The following is a 17,095-nucleotide window of genomic DNA, read 5'->3' as shown; positions in this document are numbered from 1 at the left end:
CATATAGAAAAATTAATAAGTAAAAGCACAATAAATAAGTATAATATAATACAAAGTAAATATCATAAGATAATGATAATAAAATGATATTTACTTTGTATTATATTATACTTATTTATTGTGCTTTTACTTATTAATTTTTCTAGTGACTGTGGATTTTCATCGATGAGTTCATAAACCTTGGTTCTTTTCTCTAAAACTATATATTTATATTTTATACTGTGAAACTTAATTTAATTTTAATTTTTAATAAATTGAATTTAATTGAGTTTTTACCTGTAAATTTGGATTTTTATCCCTAATATTATTGTTATATATATATATATACATATATATATATATATTTACTCTTTTACTCTTTTACTTGTTTCAGTCATTTGACTGTGGCCATGCTGGAGCACCGCCTTTTAGTCGAGCAAATCGACCCCAGGACTTATTCTTTCTAAGCCTAGTACTTATTCTATCAGTTCCTTTTTGCCAAACCGCTAAGTTACGGGGACGTAAACACACCAGCATCGGTTATCAAGCGATAGTGGGGGGACAAACACAGACACACAAACACACATACATATATATATATATATATATATATATATATATACATATATACGATGGGCTTCTTTCAGTTTCCGTCTACCAAATCCACTCACAAGGATTTGGTCGGCCCGAGGCTATAGTAGAAGACACTTGCCCAAGGTGCCACGCAGTGGGACTGAACCCGGAACCATGTGGTTGGTAAGCAAGCTACTTACCACACAGCCACTCCTGTATATATATATATATATACATACAGACAGGCAGACATGTATATATAACAAAAACATAACAAACAGAAGATTTGTAATTATTATAATTGTTTTATTTTGTCATGTTTGTTTCCATCATTGTCCTGTATGTGCATTGAAAATATATCAAATTGGAAAGGACCAGGTCTGGATGGACTGCAAGGTCATTGGTTGAAGAATTTTACACAGTTGCATAAAAGGATTGTGGCACATATTGGTGAGTGCCTGCAGCAGAGACACATTCCTACTTGGATTACAGGGGTATGAACAGTATTATGATCAGTATTATGATCAGTATTATGATCAGTATTATGAACAGTATTATGATCTTAAGTATCTCATGTAAGGCAAATTGGTGTCAAATTTTCAACCTATAACCTGTTTACCACTTATGCAGAAGCTTATTACCAGAGTCTTGGTGGGAAAGTTATATCATCATCATCTGGAAAGTAACAATTTACTTTCAGGAGAATAGAAGGGGTGCAGGAGTTCAAGTAGGGCAGCTAAAAACCAGTTGTTAATTGATAAAATGGTAATCAGAAATTGTAGAAGCAAATAGATGGGATTGAGTGTAGCATGATTGGATTATTAAAAAAGTATATGACATGATGATGCACAGTTATATGACTAAATAGAACAATGAGCATGTTTGGATTGGCAGAAAGTATGGAAACATGAGAGCACTGACATGGTGAGAGGAAAATAAAACTTGAAAAGGTGTAAACATAAGATGTGGTATATTCCAAGGTGATAGCTTATCTCCATTACTATTTGTATTGACCATGATACTGCTCAGTCTGATATTACAGAATGTCAAAATAACTTATGATTTGGAGAAAGGGCATGGTCAGATAAATCATCTCCTACTCATGTACGATTTAAAGTTTTATACGAAAATGAAAAGCTAGAAATTCTTGTCCATTCTGTTCACATTTTCTCAAACGATATATGAATGTAATTCAGGCTAGAAAAGTGTGCTATTTTGATAATGAAATGGGAAGATTTGAAGGAAACCTGAGAATTGAAATGCCAAATGGGCAAACAATGAAATCAGTTGAGAAAGGACAATGGTGTAAATGTTTAGGAATACTGGAGGCAGATGAAATAAAACATGAAGAGATGAAGCAATTTGCCAGTAGGGAGTATACAAAGAGAGTGGAGAAAATATTACAGTCAAAGCCGAATTCAAGAAATGTTATTGAATCAGTTGATTCAAGAGTAGTACCAGCTATCAGATTGGAGTGGGAATTGTGAAATGGACAAAAGGTGAAGTGCAGAAACTTGACAGAAAAACTAGAATGCTATTGATTATGTATGGAGTCCACCGTCCGAAAGCTGATATTAACTGGGCGTACTTGAAGAGAGACCAAAGTGGAAGAGGCTTGATTGGTGTTAAAGTGTGTGTGCAGATGAAATGAAACAGCTTGGTTATTTGCAAAACAGCACAGAAATGTTATTAAAGGCAGTAGATAAAGAACAGGTGATCAAGACGGGAAAAGCAAAAAAGACAAAAATGAAATTCAAAGAGAACATGTTAAACAGATTGAAGAGAAACCTTTGTAAGGTCAGTTTTGTAAAACCACTGAAGAAGTATATGGAACAAAATTCTGAGCTTGGTTGAAAAAGAGGCATTTGAAAAAGTGACAGAGAACCTTATTATAGCAGCTCAAGATCAAACAGTGCAAACAAACAATTTGAGAAAACATGTGTCACCTGAGAAGGTGTCAGCAAATGTAGAGTACATGGAATTTGGGATGAAACAATGGCACACATTGTTGCAGAATGCCCCTAATTGACCAAGGAAGGATATAAGAAATGGAAATATATCAAGTTGTGAACATTTTACACCAAAGCTTTGTCAAAAATTGGGGTTTGAAGCAGGAAGTACGTGGTACAATCATTGTTAAGAAAGAGTACTTGTATCAGAAACTTGCAAGGTTTTGTGAGGTTTCCCATTCAAATGGATAAGATGAAACATAAGGCAAATATAACAGTAATAGACAAGAAAAGTCAAATTTTCTTACTGATTGATCCACCATGTCCATTTGATACTAGGATTGTGATGAAAGCAGATGAAAAGTTGAAAAAATACAACCCCTTCAAATTTAAGAATGTGAGGATTTAGAACATGAAATCTGTAAAGGAGATTGGAATGGAATGTCTTGTGGAACTTCCACAGAAGGTTTACCTCTTAGGGACAGGAAAGATCCTTATCAGGATTTTGAGCACTTGATGGCATATTGAAATCGTGGGGATAGATAAGGTTACCAGGAGTAACCTGCTATCCACATTAATTTTACCAGGAACTTATTGACTAATCTTGAGTACAGTCAATGCTGGTGATAACGATAATAATAATCCTTTCTAATATAGGCACAAGGCCTAAAATTTGGGGGAGGGGGATAGTTGATTACACTGACCCCAGCATTCAACTGGTACTTATTTTATTGACCCCCAAAGGATGAAAGGAAAAGTCAGCCTTGGTGGAATTTGAATTCAGAATGTGAAGACGGATGAAATACCACTAAGCATTTTGCCCAGTGTGTTAATGATTCTGCCAGCTCACCACCTTAATAATAATACCTTAACAGAATAAAATACATAGATAAAATAACAATCAAATTCATTTTACCAACAAAAACTAAAATGGTGGTTCTTTGGCGATTTATATATAAAAAAAAAGTTTTTACTTACCATAAAATGTAAACCAAATTTTTAGACTGTGAAAATGTATGTCATAAGCAGTTGACTTTGGCAAATGGATAATTCCATCTTTTGGAAAGACATTGTAAAAGAGCCATTGAGATCTCCTATACCAAATATCCAGTCTTAATTTGCTGATATTAAAGCCTGAATCATACACTTTTAAATTTCCTAAAAGGCTTGTGTTGAAGCGAAGTCGGCAAAGAATTTTTGTAGATGACTTTGAAGGATAGTTTCGAGAGACAAAATCTCCTCTTTGGTTGTTAAAAATTTTGTAATTAGAGCAAATGTGTTGAGAAATAGCTGTAAAAAATATATAAAGACAATACATAAATATAACATAGCAACAGTAATATTATTTTTCTTCTTGCATTTGTTACTTTAGTACAAAGGTGACACACACACACACACACACACACACACACACACACACACACACACACACACACACACACACACACACACACATATATATATATATATATATATATATATTACGGAGATGTACTTGCATAGCAAGTGACCTCAGATCGTGTGCTGGAACGAAAACAATTGCAGCGTGGAAGGTGTTTATAAGCCATTTAAAATAACACTCAAAATCCGTTAGATTCACTTGAACATTTAAATTTAATTTGTCAAAATATTTTCGTCGCTTTGAGACCGCGACCTGTTCACTGACAAAATTCTGTGCTGCAGAATTTTGTCAGTGAACAGGTCGCGGTCTCAAAGCGACGAAAATATTTTGACAAATAAAATTTAAATGTTCAAGTGAATCTAACAGATTTTGTGTGTTATTTTAAATGGCTTATAAACACCTTCCACGCTGCAATTGTTTTATATATATATATATATATATATATATATATATATATATATGAATAATTACTAAAGAAAATACATAAATACATCATACCAACAAAAATATAGCATCAGTATTGTTAGTATGAACATTGTTTTAGTATACAGGCAACAGCCATACAGTCACACAGACATCCAATTACAAAAGGGAATATATAAATAGATCATTCCAACAATAGCACTGCTATTCTTGGTATAATTGCTTTTTAGCATAAAAATGACATATGTACACACATACTTACATATACATATATACACACAGATATATATATATATATAGAATTAGACAGGCTTGGAGGAGAAGGGTGTGGAAGCTTAAAGACCCTGCAAACGGACAGAGACTTAGAGACAAGTTACTTGAAGCATTTAACGAAATAGAAGGGGATATAGCATCATACAATGTGGAAGACAATTGGAGATTTCTGCGGGACAACCTGTTGAAAGCCACCGACCAGATTTGTGGGTGGTGTAAGGTCCCCTCCCGACCCAGAGTAACGTGGTGGTGGAACAAGGAGGTAGACAGGGCTATTAGACAAAAGAAACAGGCTTGGAAGGACTGGAAGAACGGTGGTAGCAGGGAATTGTACCAATGTGCCAGAAGGGAGGCTAGGCGACAGGTTTATTTAGCCAGAGGGGAAGCAGATAAGGAAAGATTTGCCAATGTTCTGCGCCGTGAGGACCAAAGACTCGAGGTATTTCGTGTTGCAAGACAGTGTAGGAGAGAGAATAGTGATGTTGTAGGAGAGAAATGTGTTCGCATGGATGATGGTACGCTTGCATTAAATGAGGATGCAAAGAAAGAGGTCTGGAGATGCCACTACGATAGATTGCTTAATAAAGAGAATGAATGGGAGAAAGAGAGCCTGCCGTATGTCGATCCAATAGAGGGACCAGCTATCCGAGTTGATAGTACCAGGGTAGATAAAGCAATTAAGAGTATGAAGACCGGGAAAGCCCCCGGCCCATCAGGAATCACTGCAGAGATGCTCAAAATATCTGGCAGTGTTGGCTATAGCCTAGTCACCCGTATTACGAACCAGGTGATACACGAAGGAGTCATACCCAATGACTGGTGTAGCAGCATCATAGTCAACTGCTACAAAGGTAAAGGTGACGCTTTAGATACAAATAATTACAGAGGCATCAAGCTGTTAGATCAGGTTATGAAAGTTACAGAGAGGGTCATAGCCCAACTAATTAGGGAGCGAATCAATTTAGATGAGATGCAGTTTGGGTTCGTGCCAGGTAAAAGCACTACTGATGCCTTATTTCTAGTGAGACAGTTGCAGGAGAAATACCTAGCTAAGGATAAACCTCTGTACCTGGCTTTCGTTGACATGGAGAAAGCCTTTGACAGGGTCCCCCGATCCCTTATCTGGTGGTCAATGAGGAAACTTGGGATAGAAGAATGGTTAGTGAGAGCTGTGCGAGCCATGTACAGAGATGCTGCCAGTAAGGTGAGGGTTGGAAATGAGTACAGCAATGAATTCCGGGTAGAGGTAGGGGTCCAGCAAGGTTCCGTCCTCAGCCCCCTCTTATTTATCATAGTCCTCCAGGCAATCACAGAGGAGTTCAAGACAGGTTGCCCCTGGGAGCTCCTCTATGCTGATGACCTTGCCCTAATTGCGGAGTCACTATCAGAACTAGAGGAGAAGTTTCAGGTGTGGAAGCAAGGTCTAGAATTGAAGGGCCTTAGAGTCAACCTAGCTAAAACCAAAATCCTAATAAGTAGGAAGGTAGATAAAACACAAACCCCTTCAGGTAGATGGCCCTGCTCAGTATGTAGAAAAGGAGTAGGTAGTAACTCTATAAAATGTACCCGGTGCAAGCTATGGACACATAAGAGGTGCAGCAACATCAAAGGCAGGTTAACTAGCAAGTTAGTTTTTGTTTGTGGCAGATGTTCAGGTGCAATAAAGACTGTAAACAAACAGGAAACAACTTCTATCTCATTCCAGGGTGAAAAACTAGAGGTAGTCGATAGCTTCCGCTATCTGGGCGACCAAGTTAGTAGTGGGGGTGGGTGCGCTGAAAGTGTAGCTGCTAGAATAAGAATAGCCTGGGCAAAGTTTAGAGAGCTCTTACCCCTGCTGGCGACAAAGGGACTCTCACTCAGAGTAAAAGGCAGACTGTATGACGCATGCGTACGAACAACCATGCTACATGGCAGTGAAACATGGGCTGTAACTGCTGAGGACATATGTAAGCTCGCAAGGAATGAAGCCAGTATGCTCCGTTGGATGTGTAATGTCAATGTGAATACCCGTCAGAGTGTAAGTATCTTGAGAGAAAAGCTGAACATTAGAAGCATCAGTTGTGGCGTGCAAGAGAGACGATTGCGCTGGTATGGACATGTGGTGAGAATGGAGGAGGATAGCTGCGTGAAAAAGTGCCACACCCTAACAGTTGAGGGAACCCGTGGAAGAGGTAGGCCCAGGAAGACCTGGGCTGAGGTGGTGAGGCAAGACCTTCGTACATTGGGCCTCACCGAGGCGATGACTACTGACCGAGACCTTTGGAAATGTGCTGTGCGTGAGAAGACCCGGCAAGCCAAGTAAGATCGTTGCCAGTGCCCCTGGACAGTTCTTGTGCGGGTGGCACATGAGATGCACCATTTTGAGCGTGGCCGTTGCCAGTACCGCCTGACTGGCTCCTGTAGGATTTTCAAGCGAGATCGTTGCCAGCGCCCCTGGACTGGCTTGTGCGGGTGGCACATAAAAGACACCATTTCGAGCGTTGCCGTTTTCGTGCGGGTGACACGTAAAAGCATCCACTACACTCTCTGAGTGGTTGGCGTTAGGAAGGGCATCCAGCTGTAGAAACTCTGCCAAATCAGACTGGAGCCTGGTGTTGTCATCCGGTTTCACCAGTCCTCAGTCAAATCGTCCAACCCATGCTAGCATGGAAAGCGGACGTTAAACGATGATGATGATGATGATGATGATACCTACACACATGTTGGGCCTCACAGAGGCAATGACAAGTGACTGAGACTCTTGGCAATATTCTGTGCTTGAGAAGAGTCATCAAGCCAAGAGAAATCATAGTTGTGGCTGTTGCGAGTGTCATACAAATGATACCCATGCCAGTGCCATGTAAAAAGCACCCATTACATTCTTAGAGTGGTTGGCATTAGGATGGGCATCCAGCCATAGAAACCATTCCAAATCAGACTAGAACTTGGTGCAGCCCGCCATCTTACCAGTTCAAGACAAACCCTTTAACCCATGCCAGCATGGAAATTAGACGTCAAATGATGTTGATGATGATCACACACACACACACACACACACACACACACACACACACACACACACACACACAACACACATATATATATATATATCCTACTTATCAGTCTGGTGAACACATAAGCCAAATTGACTACCTCATCACCTGGCAACAAGATAGATGGATGCTTAAAAATGCGAAGTCTTTCCCAGGTGAAGAGTGTACAAACCAACAATAGGTTACTAGTTAATGACTTCAGAATTAGAGCTAGAAAGACTCGGAGAAATAAACCACTCTGGAAAAGAAGACTATGGGAACTCAAAGACCCAGTAAACAGACAAAAATCTAGAGATTTACTAATGGAAGCTTCTAACAAAAGAATCATGGCAGCCACCAGTGTGAAAATAATTTCAATATGGAGCAAATAATTCAGGAGAAAATATTTGCGAAGATATCATTGACTCTGTTATTATCTAGAGTAACAATTTAAAATTGATACTAACAGAATCAATAATATAGACGATTGCAGGCCCCAAGAAACATTAAGTAACTGAAGGATTAAAATTAATCAAAGGACATACTAGGTATGTCTACCTGCAAAAAATAATAGTCAAATCTCTTATTTAAATCACCAAAATACACTGATAATAACTACGGAAATCAACCTTTTGAAGGCAAATGGGCTAAGACAATCTCTCAGCATACATTCAAATATTTGGACTCATGTGGACTGGTTTCTGGACTGGCATTATTGCCTTACCTTCCTCAGTCTATACATAGAAACCCCACCATGGCTACTACAGTCTATACATAGAACCCCAAACATGGCTATTACAGCCTATACATAAACCCCTCCCCATGGCTACTACAGCCTATACCTAGAATCCCCACCATGGCTACTACAGCCTATACATAGAACCTCCACCATGGCTGTTAAAGTCTCTACATAGAATCCCCACCATGGCTACTACAGCCTATACATAGAACCTCTGCCATGGCTGTTAGAGTCTCTACACAGATCCCCCACCATGGCTACTACAGCCTTTACATAGAACCCTCCAACATGGCTATTATAGAACCTCTCCATTATTACTCCAATTTATACATAGAACCCAACCATGGTTACTACAGTCTGTACATAGAACCTCCACCATGTCTACAATAGTCTATACATACAATCTCCACCATCACTACTGCAGTGTATGCACAGAATCACAACCATTGCTACTACAGTCTATATATTTACCAAAATAAATTCTAGATGTTTCTACAAAACATACCTGATGATGTAGCAACATAAAAAGCTACAATTACTCACCAGAAATAGCCAACCTCTTAAAAACCAGAGCCAACCTCAAACATAATAACACCAAAACCAAACTGAAATAAAAGTCGGTATCCATTAAAAAAAAAAAAGGAAAAACAGATAGAAAAGAAAAATGCTTCAAAAATAAATAGTAACCTTCAAAAAAGCAGAAAACTGGTTAACAGTTCTATCCAAGATAAACCACTACAAAACTAACAGTAAAAAACTATACCAAAGAATCATCATCATTGACAATAGTGACATCTCACAATTTGTTATATTAACAACCACAAATAATATACCAAACACCAAGCCAATGCCATTATTAGACATTTCTAGAAAATCAGCCAACATAAAACAACAGAAACAGGAATGAAATGAAAAAAAAAAAATAACATTCAGGCCTTAATTGTGACCCCTTCCAATAAATTCCCCAAATCAAAAGAAAAATCTAAAACTTGGGGGTTATACAAAATTCCAAACACTTAGGATTTGAAGGAATCACTTCAGACACCAACACCTACAACTCACCCATATCAAAACTGCCAAATTCTCAGAATCTGGAATCTGGATAATAATTATAACAATTCTCAAGTTCAAACAAACCCAAATCGTACCATTCAGACAAATCACCCTCCTAAGGATCCTTTGAAAATATAAAACTTCTAGAAAGGTCAGTTCTTGATATCACTAACTCGGCTCACTCTCTAGACTATCACACACTATTCCCTAATGTAGCAAAACATGTTGGCATCAACAATAAAAATCTTTTTCACATATCATTCTATCATTAACCACAACCGTTCTTTCAACCCCATTCTCTATTATTCTCTGATACTAAAAAATGTACTCAACACCACTACAACACTAGAAAAAACCTGCTGTCAGCTCACTAAATCTCTCCAGTGGAAAAGAACAACACTTCCAAAACATGCTACTTCTCTAATAGAGTAATACTGGTATACTCTCTCTCTCTCTCTTGCATGGATGCACACATACTTTGCAAAGAAAGACATTTTCCACACAATGCACATTTCTGCACAGAGAAGACTGAAAGGAATAACATTTGATTAACAGAATGAATGAAATAACAAAAACTATTGTGTACCAGCAATACTTTAGATCATCCATGATGGATTATGTTAATCCAGCCTGGACCGTCACCAGAGAGTATATGTCCAGACTGTCACACAGTACCTATGTGAATCATCAGTAAGTGCTACAGGGTACAGTATGGTTTGTAGGTAAGATATGGCATATCTTGGAACATGGATCTGTGGACACACCTAGTTGTTCTACTGACAATTTCTGTAATATAGGCCTGGTGAATCAAGGACTGACCTAGGGCTACACAGCAGCTAATCTTTTGCCAATGACAAAACCTCTTTGTGGTAACTTGACATGTTAGATATAGTAGTGAAATCTCCATCAAATTCAACCCCACTACCCTAACAATAGCACAGACATTAGGTAATGTGGTTCTAGACAACAGTAAAAAGATGGGATGGCCACAGTTGGAACACCTTTGATCATTAGTCTATTTGATCAGAGTCAATCTTGTGTTAACTAACAATGCCCATGCTAGATGGAGCTTGTTGGGCCAGTGTGGGCCTTTATAACAAACAACTAACCAGCCATGAGAAAATCAAGGTAACCTCTATATGGTCACTTGATATGTTAGAAACAGTAACTAAATCTCACTCAATCATAGTCATTAAATATATGGAAGGACAAACAGAATAATTGATCCTAAATATCCAATGATAGAAACAAAAAACAGACAGGATGGCCATAGTTGGGACACCTTTGAACAGGGCTGATGTGAGGCTATAAAAACAACAAAATGCTATGGACTATGTCTCCATGACTAAATGTGTAATGATAGGATGACCATGGATGGAAAGTATTTGGCAATAGGTCCAATCAGTCAGAGCTGACCAAGGGTTAAACAGCACCATCAATATTCTGAATTAATGAGATTCACAACGGTTTGATGTTTGACATTTCGGATACTGTTTCAATGTTTCAATATTCCAAAGTAGTAAATTGTCAATTTTCAAACAGGATCGGTACCAATTACTTGTAGCAGTCAGCTACTAAGCTGCTATAGTCTTGTTTCTTTACCAATATTACTGCTTCAGTTAGTTTAAAGTTGATGGCTATATCAGAAATTATAGATTTATCATGTCCATTTGCAAGAAGAATTCTTAATAAAACTTGTAAACCTTCATGAAAACACTGAAATCTTCTTGAATATCTGCAGAAAAAAGGTTTATAATTTATGGGAAAGACTGTACAATTGTTTGATGTTTGTAGGTATATGTCAATACTAGCAGTATAACCCGACGTTGTCCTGGTGTGACTTATTACGCCATCCACGATAGGTCTTGCTAAGTGAAAATCAACTAAAAGAGAAAGCTTTACAACGAGAAAACCCTTATGATGGAATCTGGGGCTCTTAGCTTCCTTTTGCCGAAGTTGCAATGATAATTTGTAACTAGACTGAATAAGGAATACCCTGTTTCACTCGTTCCTGTTTTCGTTACATTGTCTGTCTGCATGTTCAGCGTCCTTGTCTCCTCTTAGTATTTTTTACATATTTTTCATAACATAGAAACGTAAAAACACACACAACCACACATACGTGATCTGTGACAACAACATACACATAAATACATACACACATCAACATTATAGATATAAGATTTAGTTTGTGTGTGTTTCTTATATAAACACGCACACGCATAGCTATTTTATAACTGTCTTCCGTTCTCCCTTCCTCTCTTTCTCTCTCTTCATTGCTCCCGTTCTCTATTCCATTCACCCCCTCTCTCTCTCCCTCTTTTACTCTTACTGTCTATATTATATGTTGAGCGCGTGATCGATGTGTAAGAACGCTGGTACAGATAGAATGGAAGAAATATAAAAGTTGCTAGAAACAAAAGCCAAATCACCCTTAAATCACACAAAGTAAAGGGAATTTTAAAAAATCTAATTACTGCACTGGAAAGTTCACATTGAGAAAATTCTATTGATGTAAAGCTTTTCACGAAAAAGTGGAAAATGTGGATTTCTATAAACTTGTAAAAGGACTACACACAGACACACAACTTCAGCTTTATATATATAGATTAGGGAGTTCAGAGCCATACGTGTGTGTAGTGAGACAGGCTAGCACTATTTTGTTGTGGTGGCATATCACAGTTATGCTATGCCCAAAACATCCAATTACTGCTGGCTGCAGAAGGTTGTTACATGTGGCAGCTTCCACCCAGCAGTGAAGTACACCAGTTTTGAAAGGCAAAAAGACAGTTGTCGATAGAAAGTTAAGATGTAAACATCAGTTGCTGATTTACCACCAATTGGTAAACATCATTTTTACTGCTATAGGATTGCTACCTCACTTCACAACTAACCTACACCACACATCAGATATTTTGCACCAGTATCATCTTGCAGCTCTCAAGTACCGAATCTAAATACCTTGGATGTTATGGAGAAATTAACATGTTTCACACTACACCCTGTTTGACTTGAACGCTTAATTACCCTATGATGTGCTTTCTACTTCTACATGTGTGATCAAGGAATAAACTATTATGTTTATTAACAAAAGATATTGCCTTCTAATATTTGTCTTTACATTCATGTAAAACATACATTTGTACATTATTGAAAGCCATCTTACATGCACACAATTTATATACCTCCTAAAAGTGAAAGAGGTGGAGGGTTGTTAGAACAAATAGAAAAGTGGTGGGGAAACTGCTCCAATAAAGCAAATTATGAACTTTGATAAATGTGATGGCCCAGTGATGTAAAATATTGAATTAATTTTTTTTGGTTTGAATTTCTAGTGAAGAATGAGAAAATATTGCATTTAAGCAAACTATGGACTTTAATAAAAATGGCAGCCCGTTGATGAAATTAAATATTGAATTAAGATTTTCTTAGTCCAGATTTGTTGGGAAAGAATGAGAAAATATAGCATGTGAGCAAACAATCAATAGTTAATCAATACTTAAAAGAGCAAATTAATAGCTCATGTTTTCAATTATTATAAGTACAAGTGAACTATGAATGGAGAGAATTGGTAGATCATCCCACAAAATATTTTGTGGTATTTTAGTTTATTTAAAGAACCAAAAACTAAAATACCAGCTGATTTACAGCCATTTACAATCTGAGTAAAAATCTCATGGAAGTCAAGTTTGAGCTTCTTTTTTCTGTGGTTGATTATAAAGTATCAGCACTGGGTCCATACCATCAATTATATACACCACTCCTTAAATTTGTGCCTATGTTAGAAATTTGTAAAGGGAGGATACATGAAATGTAGCAGCATTTGTACCTTTTATAATGTGGTAAAGAAGTGGTAGAGCATTAGGCTTGTGCTGTTTATTCTGACTTGGTGCTCTCAGTTCAAATCTTGCTGTGGTTAAGTTTCAGGGTCAATAAAAAAAAGTATGAGTCCAGGACATTTGAAGATTAACAAAACTGTCAGAGGTTTGGGTAAGATGTCCTGTGGTATCTTTTCCAGCTCTTTGAGTTCTGACTGCAACATCTGTGACAAAACTGTGATGCCAAGGTGTATTGACCCCAAACAGCCACCTTTCCTTTGAATACATGGAATGGCATGGAGTGAGTGAGACTTGTTTGCATAGGCAACTAGTAAACTTCATTGAGAAATCTTGCCCTGACCTAAACATACCTGGCCACTCTTGACTGATGGAAGCAGCCCCATGGTGGTAGAAGAACTGAAATGAATTCCAACAGCTAGAAGCTATAACAAAATTACAGACATTCCTTGTCAGAAAATTACATTCATCTCTGTATTATTTTCCTTGGTTTATAACAATTCTACATATTAAATGTCTGAGATAGATGGCCGCTTATACAATATTGACATTATAAACTTTATCTTTACAATGTGTGTGTGTGTGTGTGTATGTGTGTGCATAAACAAACACCTACATTAGTTAAGTATGTACCACACACACACACACACACACACACACACACACACACATACACACACAATATTTAAATATCTACACAACATTCCAGTTGGTTCTATCTTCAATAGTTATTGGTGTTGTATTCTTGTCTGAGACCATGGAATATTTAGATACACAGTTTGTAAATAGTCTGTTAAAGATGAGATTAATGATCTAGAAAATTATAACTTTATTAAAAGTATTTCATATTTAAATACGTAATACCTCAGTCTGTCTTTAATAGGAAAATTAAATGAATAATGTATAATACGCAGTAAAGACAGCTCGCCAGTACAAATGATGAAATATAAAATAGAGAACTGACATGTAATTGAGGAAATGTGTTTATAGATGATAAAAATAAAAGGAGTGTTGGGGAAGACATAGAGAAAGAGCGATTAGAGTCAAAGTCATTCTATTATCATCAAAATGCATATTGTGTTACCTAAATTGATGTATCCAGCAATTATAAAGAAATCTTGTGTAATCTATAAGGTCATTGGAACAGCAGTAGAAAGATCATGGGAAAGGCAGTAATCTATATGGTCATAAAGCATGGTACTCTGAGCTGATTTATCAAACTATCAACAATTATATTATCTGTCTCTCTGCTGATAGCAGTAGCAAGTATCCACATTATTTTCCATATTTATCCTCTGAACTATATAGTTCCAAGAGTGAACCATTTCAACTTCTTAGAGATCAAGAATTCTTTCTCATGTCCATAATAAAACAACTACCATATATAGATATATATATATATATATATATAGATAGATACATTGATAGATATAGATAGATATATAGATATAGATAGATAGATAGATAGATAGATAGATAGATAGATAGATAGAGATAGATAGATAGATAGATAGATAGATAGATATAGATAGATAGATATAGATAGATAGATAGATAGATAGAGATAGATAGATAGATAGATAGATAGAGATAGATAGATAGATAGATAGATAGAAAGATAGATATAGATAGAAAGATATAGATAGATATATATAGATAGATATATAGACAGATAGATATAGATAGATATAGATTGATATAGATAGATAGATAGATAGATAGATAGATAGATAGATAGATAACTTTCTTTATTGGCCACACAGGGCTGAACACAGAGGGGACAAATACAAATGTAGAGCATTTCTTTTCGAAAATGAAAAAGAAAAAGGGTAAAAGAGAGAAAAAAAAAGTAAAATTCCGATCAATCGAAGAGAAAAAGCGATCAAAAGGGATCATGCATCACAGAAGAAATTTTTTAAATGTAAGAAGCAAGATTAGGTTTATCCATGGAAAGATAAGCCTACGGAAAAGACCACGGTAACCTCAGGCAAGGAGGGAAATAAGCACATGAGAGCAAAGTGCTCTCTCTCTCTTTTTTCAATTTACAAGATCATGCTCAAAGTGGTTTCGTCACTCGCACGCACCATCTTTGCTACATTCATCCACCTGTTTTCAAAACTTTCACGGGACAAAACCTGCCTCTCCATTCTCACCTTCCTTTTCAAGTGGTACTTGAAAAAGTTGATGAGCGATTGGCCAGAGAGGTAAGTGTTTGTCTCTAATCCTTTTGCTTGAGTTCACCACACACATTCTTTCACCATGGCCACCAGTATGATGAACACTACCTTGTCTTCACGGTTGAGGGAAGGTGATGGAGCAAGTTTCACGACAGACTCGGCCGATAGGCGGACTCGTCCCACACGTGACAGCAGAGATAGATAGACAGATAGATAGATAGATACATACATACATACATACATATATATTGTCAGTAGTTCATATATCTGAAAAAGGACATTTTTAAGCATTAAAGCAGTAATGGCCAATTATAGAGTGATCATTGGTTTTATACGTATAAAGCAGTCAGCAGTATAGGTGACTAAAATGGCTAAAGGCGCATAACTTGTCTACAACTGGAGGAAGAAATATGTAATGGTCAGTTGGTTTGTAAACAAAAAAATAATTGTCCATGGTACAGGTGAAAGAGGGTTATTCCCCTTGCATTGGCTCTGACTGTAGTGATATTCGCCAGAGCTGTGGCAGGCTAAGTCCTTTACAGGTGCAAAACCAACGGTCACTCTATGACAAGCCATAACTTTTAACTACCTAAAATATATTTGTTTCAACTAGGCACAGACATGGCTGTGTAGTAAGAAGCTTGCTTCCCAACCACATGGTTCCGAGTTCAGTCCTACTGCATGACACCTTGGGCAAGTGTCTTCAACTATAGCCTTAGGTTAACCAAACCATTGTAAGTGGACGGTAGATAGAAACTGAAAGAAACCCATCGTCGTCGTCGTTTAACGTCCGCTTTCCATGCTGTATATATATATATATATATATATATATATATATATATATATATATATGTATGTATATATGTATATATATATGTATATATATATATATATATGTATATATATATATATATATATATATATATATATATATATATATATATATATATATACACACACACACACACACATATATATATATACACACACAAAAGGAAGTAAAAAATTATTCGCACTTCTGCCATAACATATCTTAATTATTGTCACACTGCCTTCGGTACATGCGTACTTATAGTTGAAACAATTGTGGTCATGTGATCAAAGTTTGAACCTGATTGTGCCATTTTTCTTTCTGGCTTTACAGTGTAAGCATGGCCACATCACTATCAACGTGTATCAAAGAAGAACAAAGAGCAGTGATCCGATTTCACTAATTGGAAGGTGTGTCAGGTGCTGAAATTCGTTGGCAGCTTTTAGCACAATACGGAGACAGCGCACTACTGCATAGAAGTGTGTATGAGTGGATTGAGAAGTTTAAAAGTGGCCGGACAAGCATGACGCATGAAGAGGGAACAGAACACCCGTCAACCTCCACCACTGATGAGAAGATTCAGCAAGCTCGAGAGATGGTAATGGTAAACTGGTTCACCATTACCATCTCTCAGATCACTGCTCTTTGTTCTTCTTTGGTGTACATTGCTAGTGGTGTGGCCATGCTTACACTGTAAAGCCACAAAGAAAAATGGCACAATCAAGTTCAAACTTTGACCATGCGACCACAAATAGTACTAACTATAAGCATGCATGCACAGAAGGCAGTGTGACAATAATAAAGATATGTTATGGCAAAAGTGCGGATAATTTTTGACTTCCCCTCGAATATATATATATTTTTAT

At 37.0% G+C, this 17,095-nt stretch overlaps 1 protein-coding gene across 3 annotated transcripts in view; it reads right to left on the bottom strand.

Moving 5' to 3' along the window:
* LOC106872498 (uncharacterized) overlaps positions 1–17,095 on the bottom strand; it is a 192,192-nt gene that overhangs the window by 15,752 nt on the left and 159,345 nt on the right. For all 3 annotated transcript variants that reach the window (XM_089352395.1, XM_089352394.1, XM_089352393.1), the window contains one exon: positions 3,480–3,791. In XM_089352395.1, the coding sequence (XP_089208521.1) occupies positions 3,480–3,791 (312 nt within the window). The remainder of the gene's footprint in view (positions 1–3,479; positions 3,792–17,095) is intronic.

Source organism: Octopus bimaculoides, chromosome 5, assembly GCF_046866305.1.
Source record: "Octopus bimaculoides isolate indiv1 chromosome 5, ASM4686630v1, whole genome shotgun sequence".
Classification (NCBI taxonomy): Eukaryota; Metazoa; Mollusca; class Cephalopoda; order Octopoda; family Octopodidae; genus Octopus; species Octopus bimaculoides.
The sequence above is the reverse complement of the archived record's forward strand: the minus strand, read 5'-3'. Positions and strand labels throughout refer to the sequence as shown.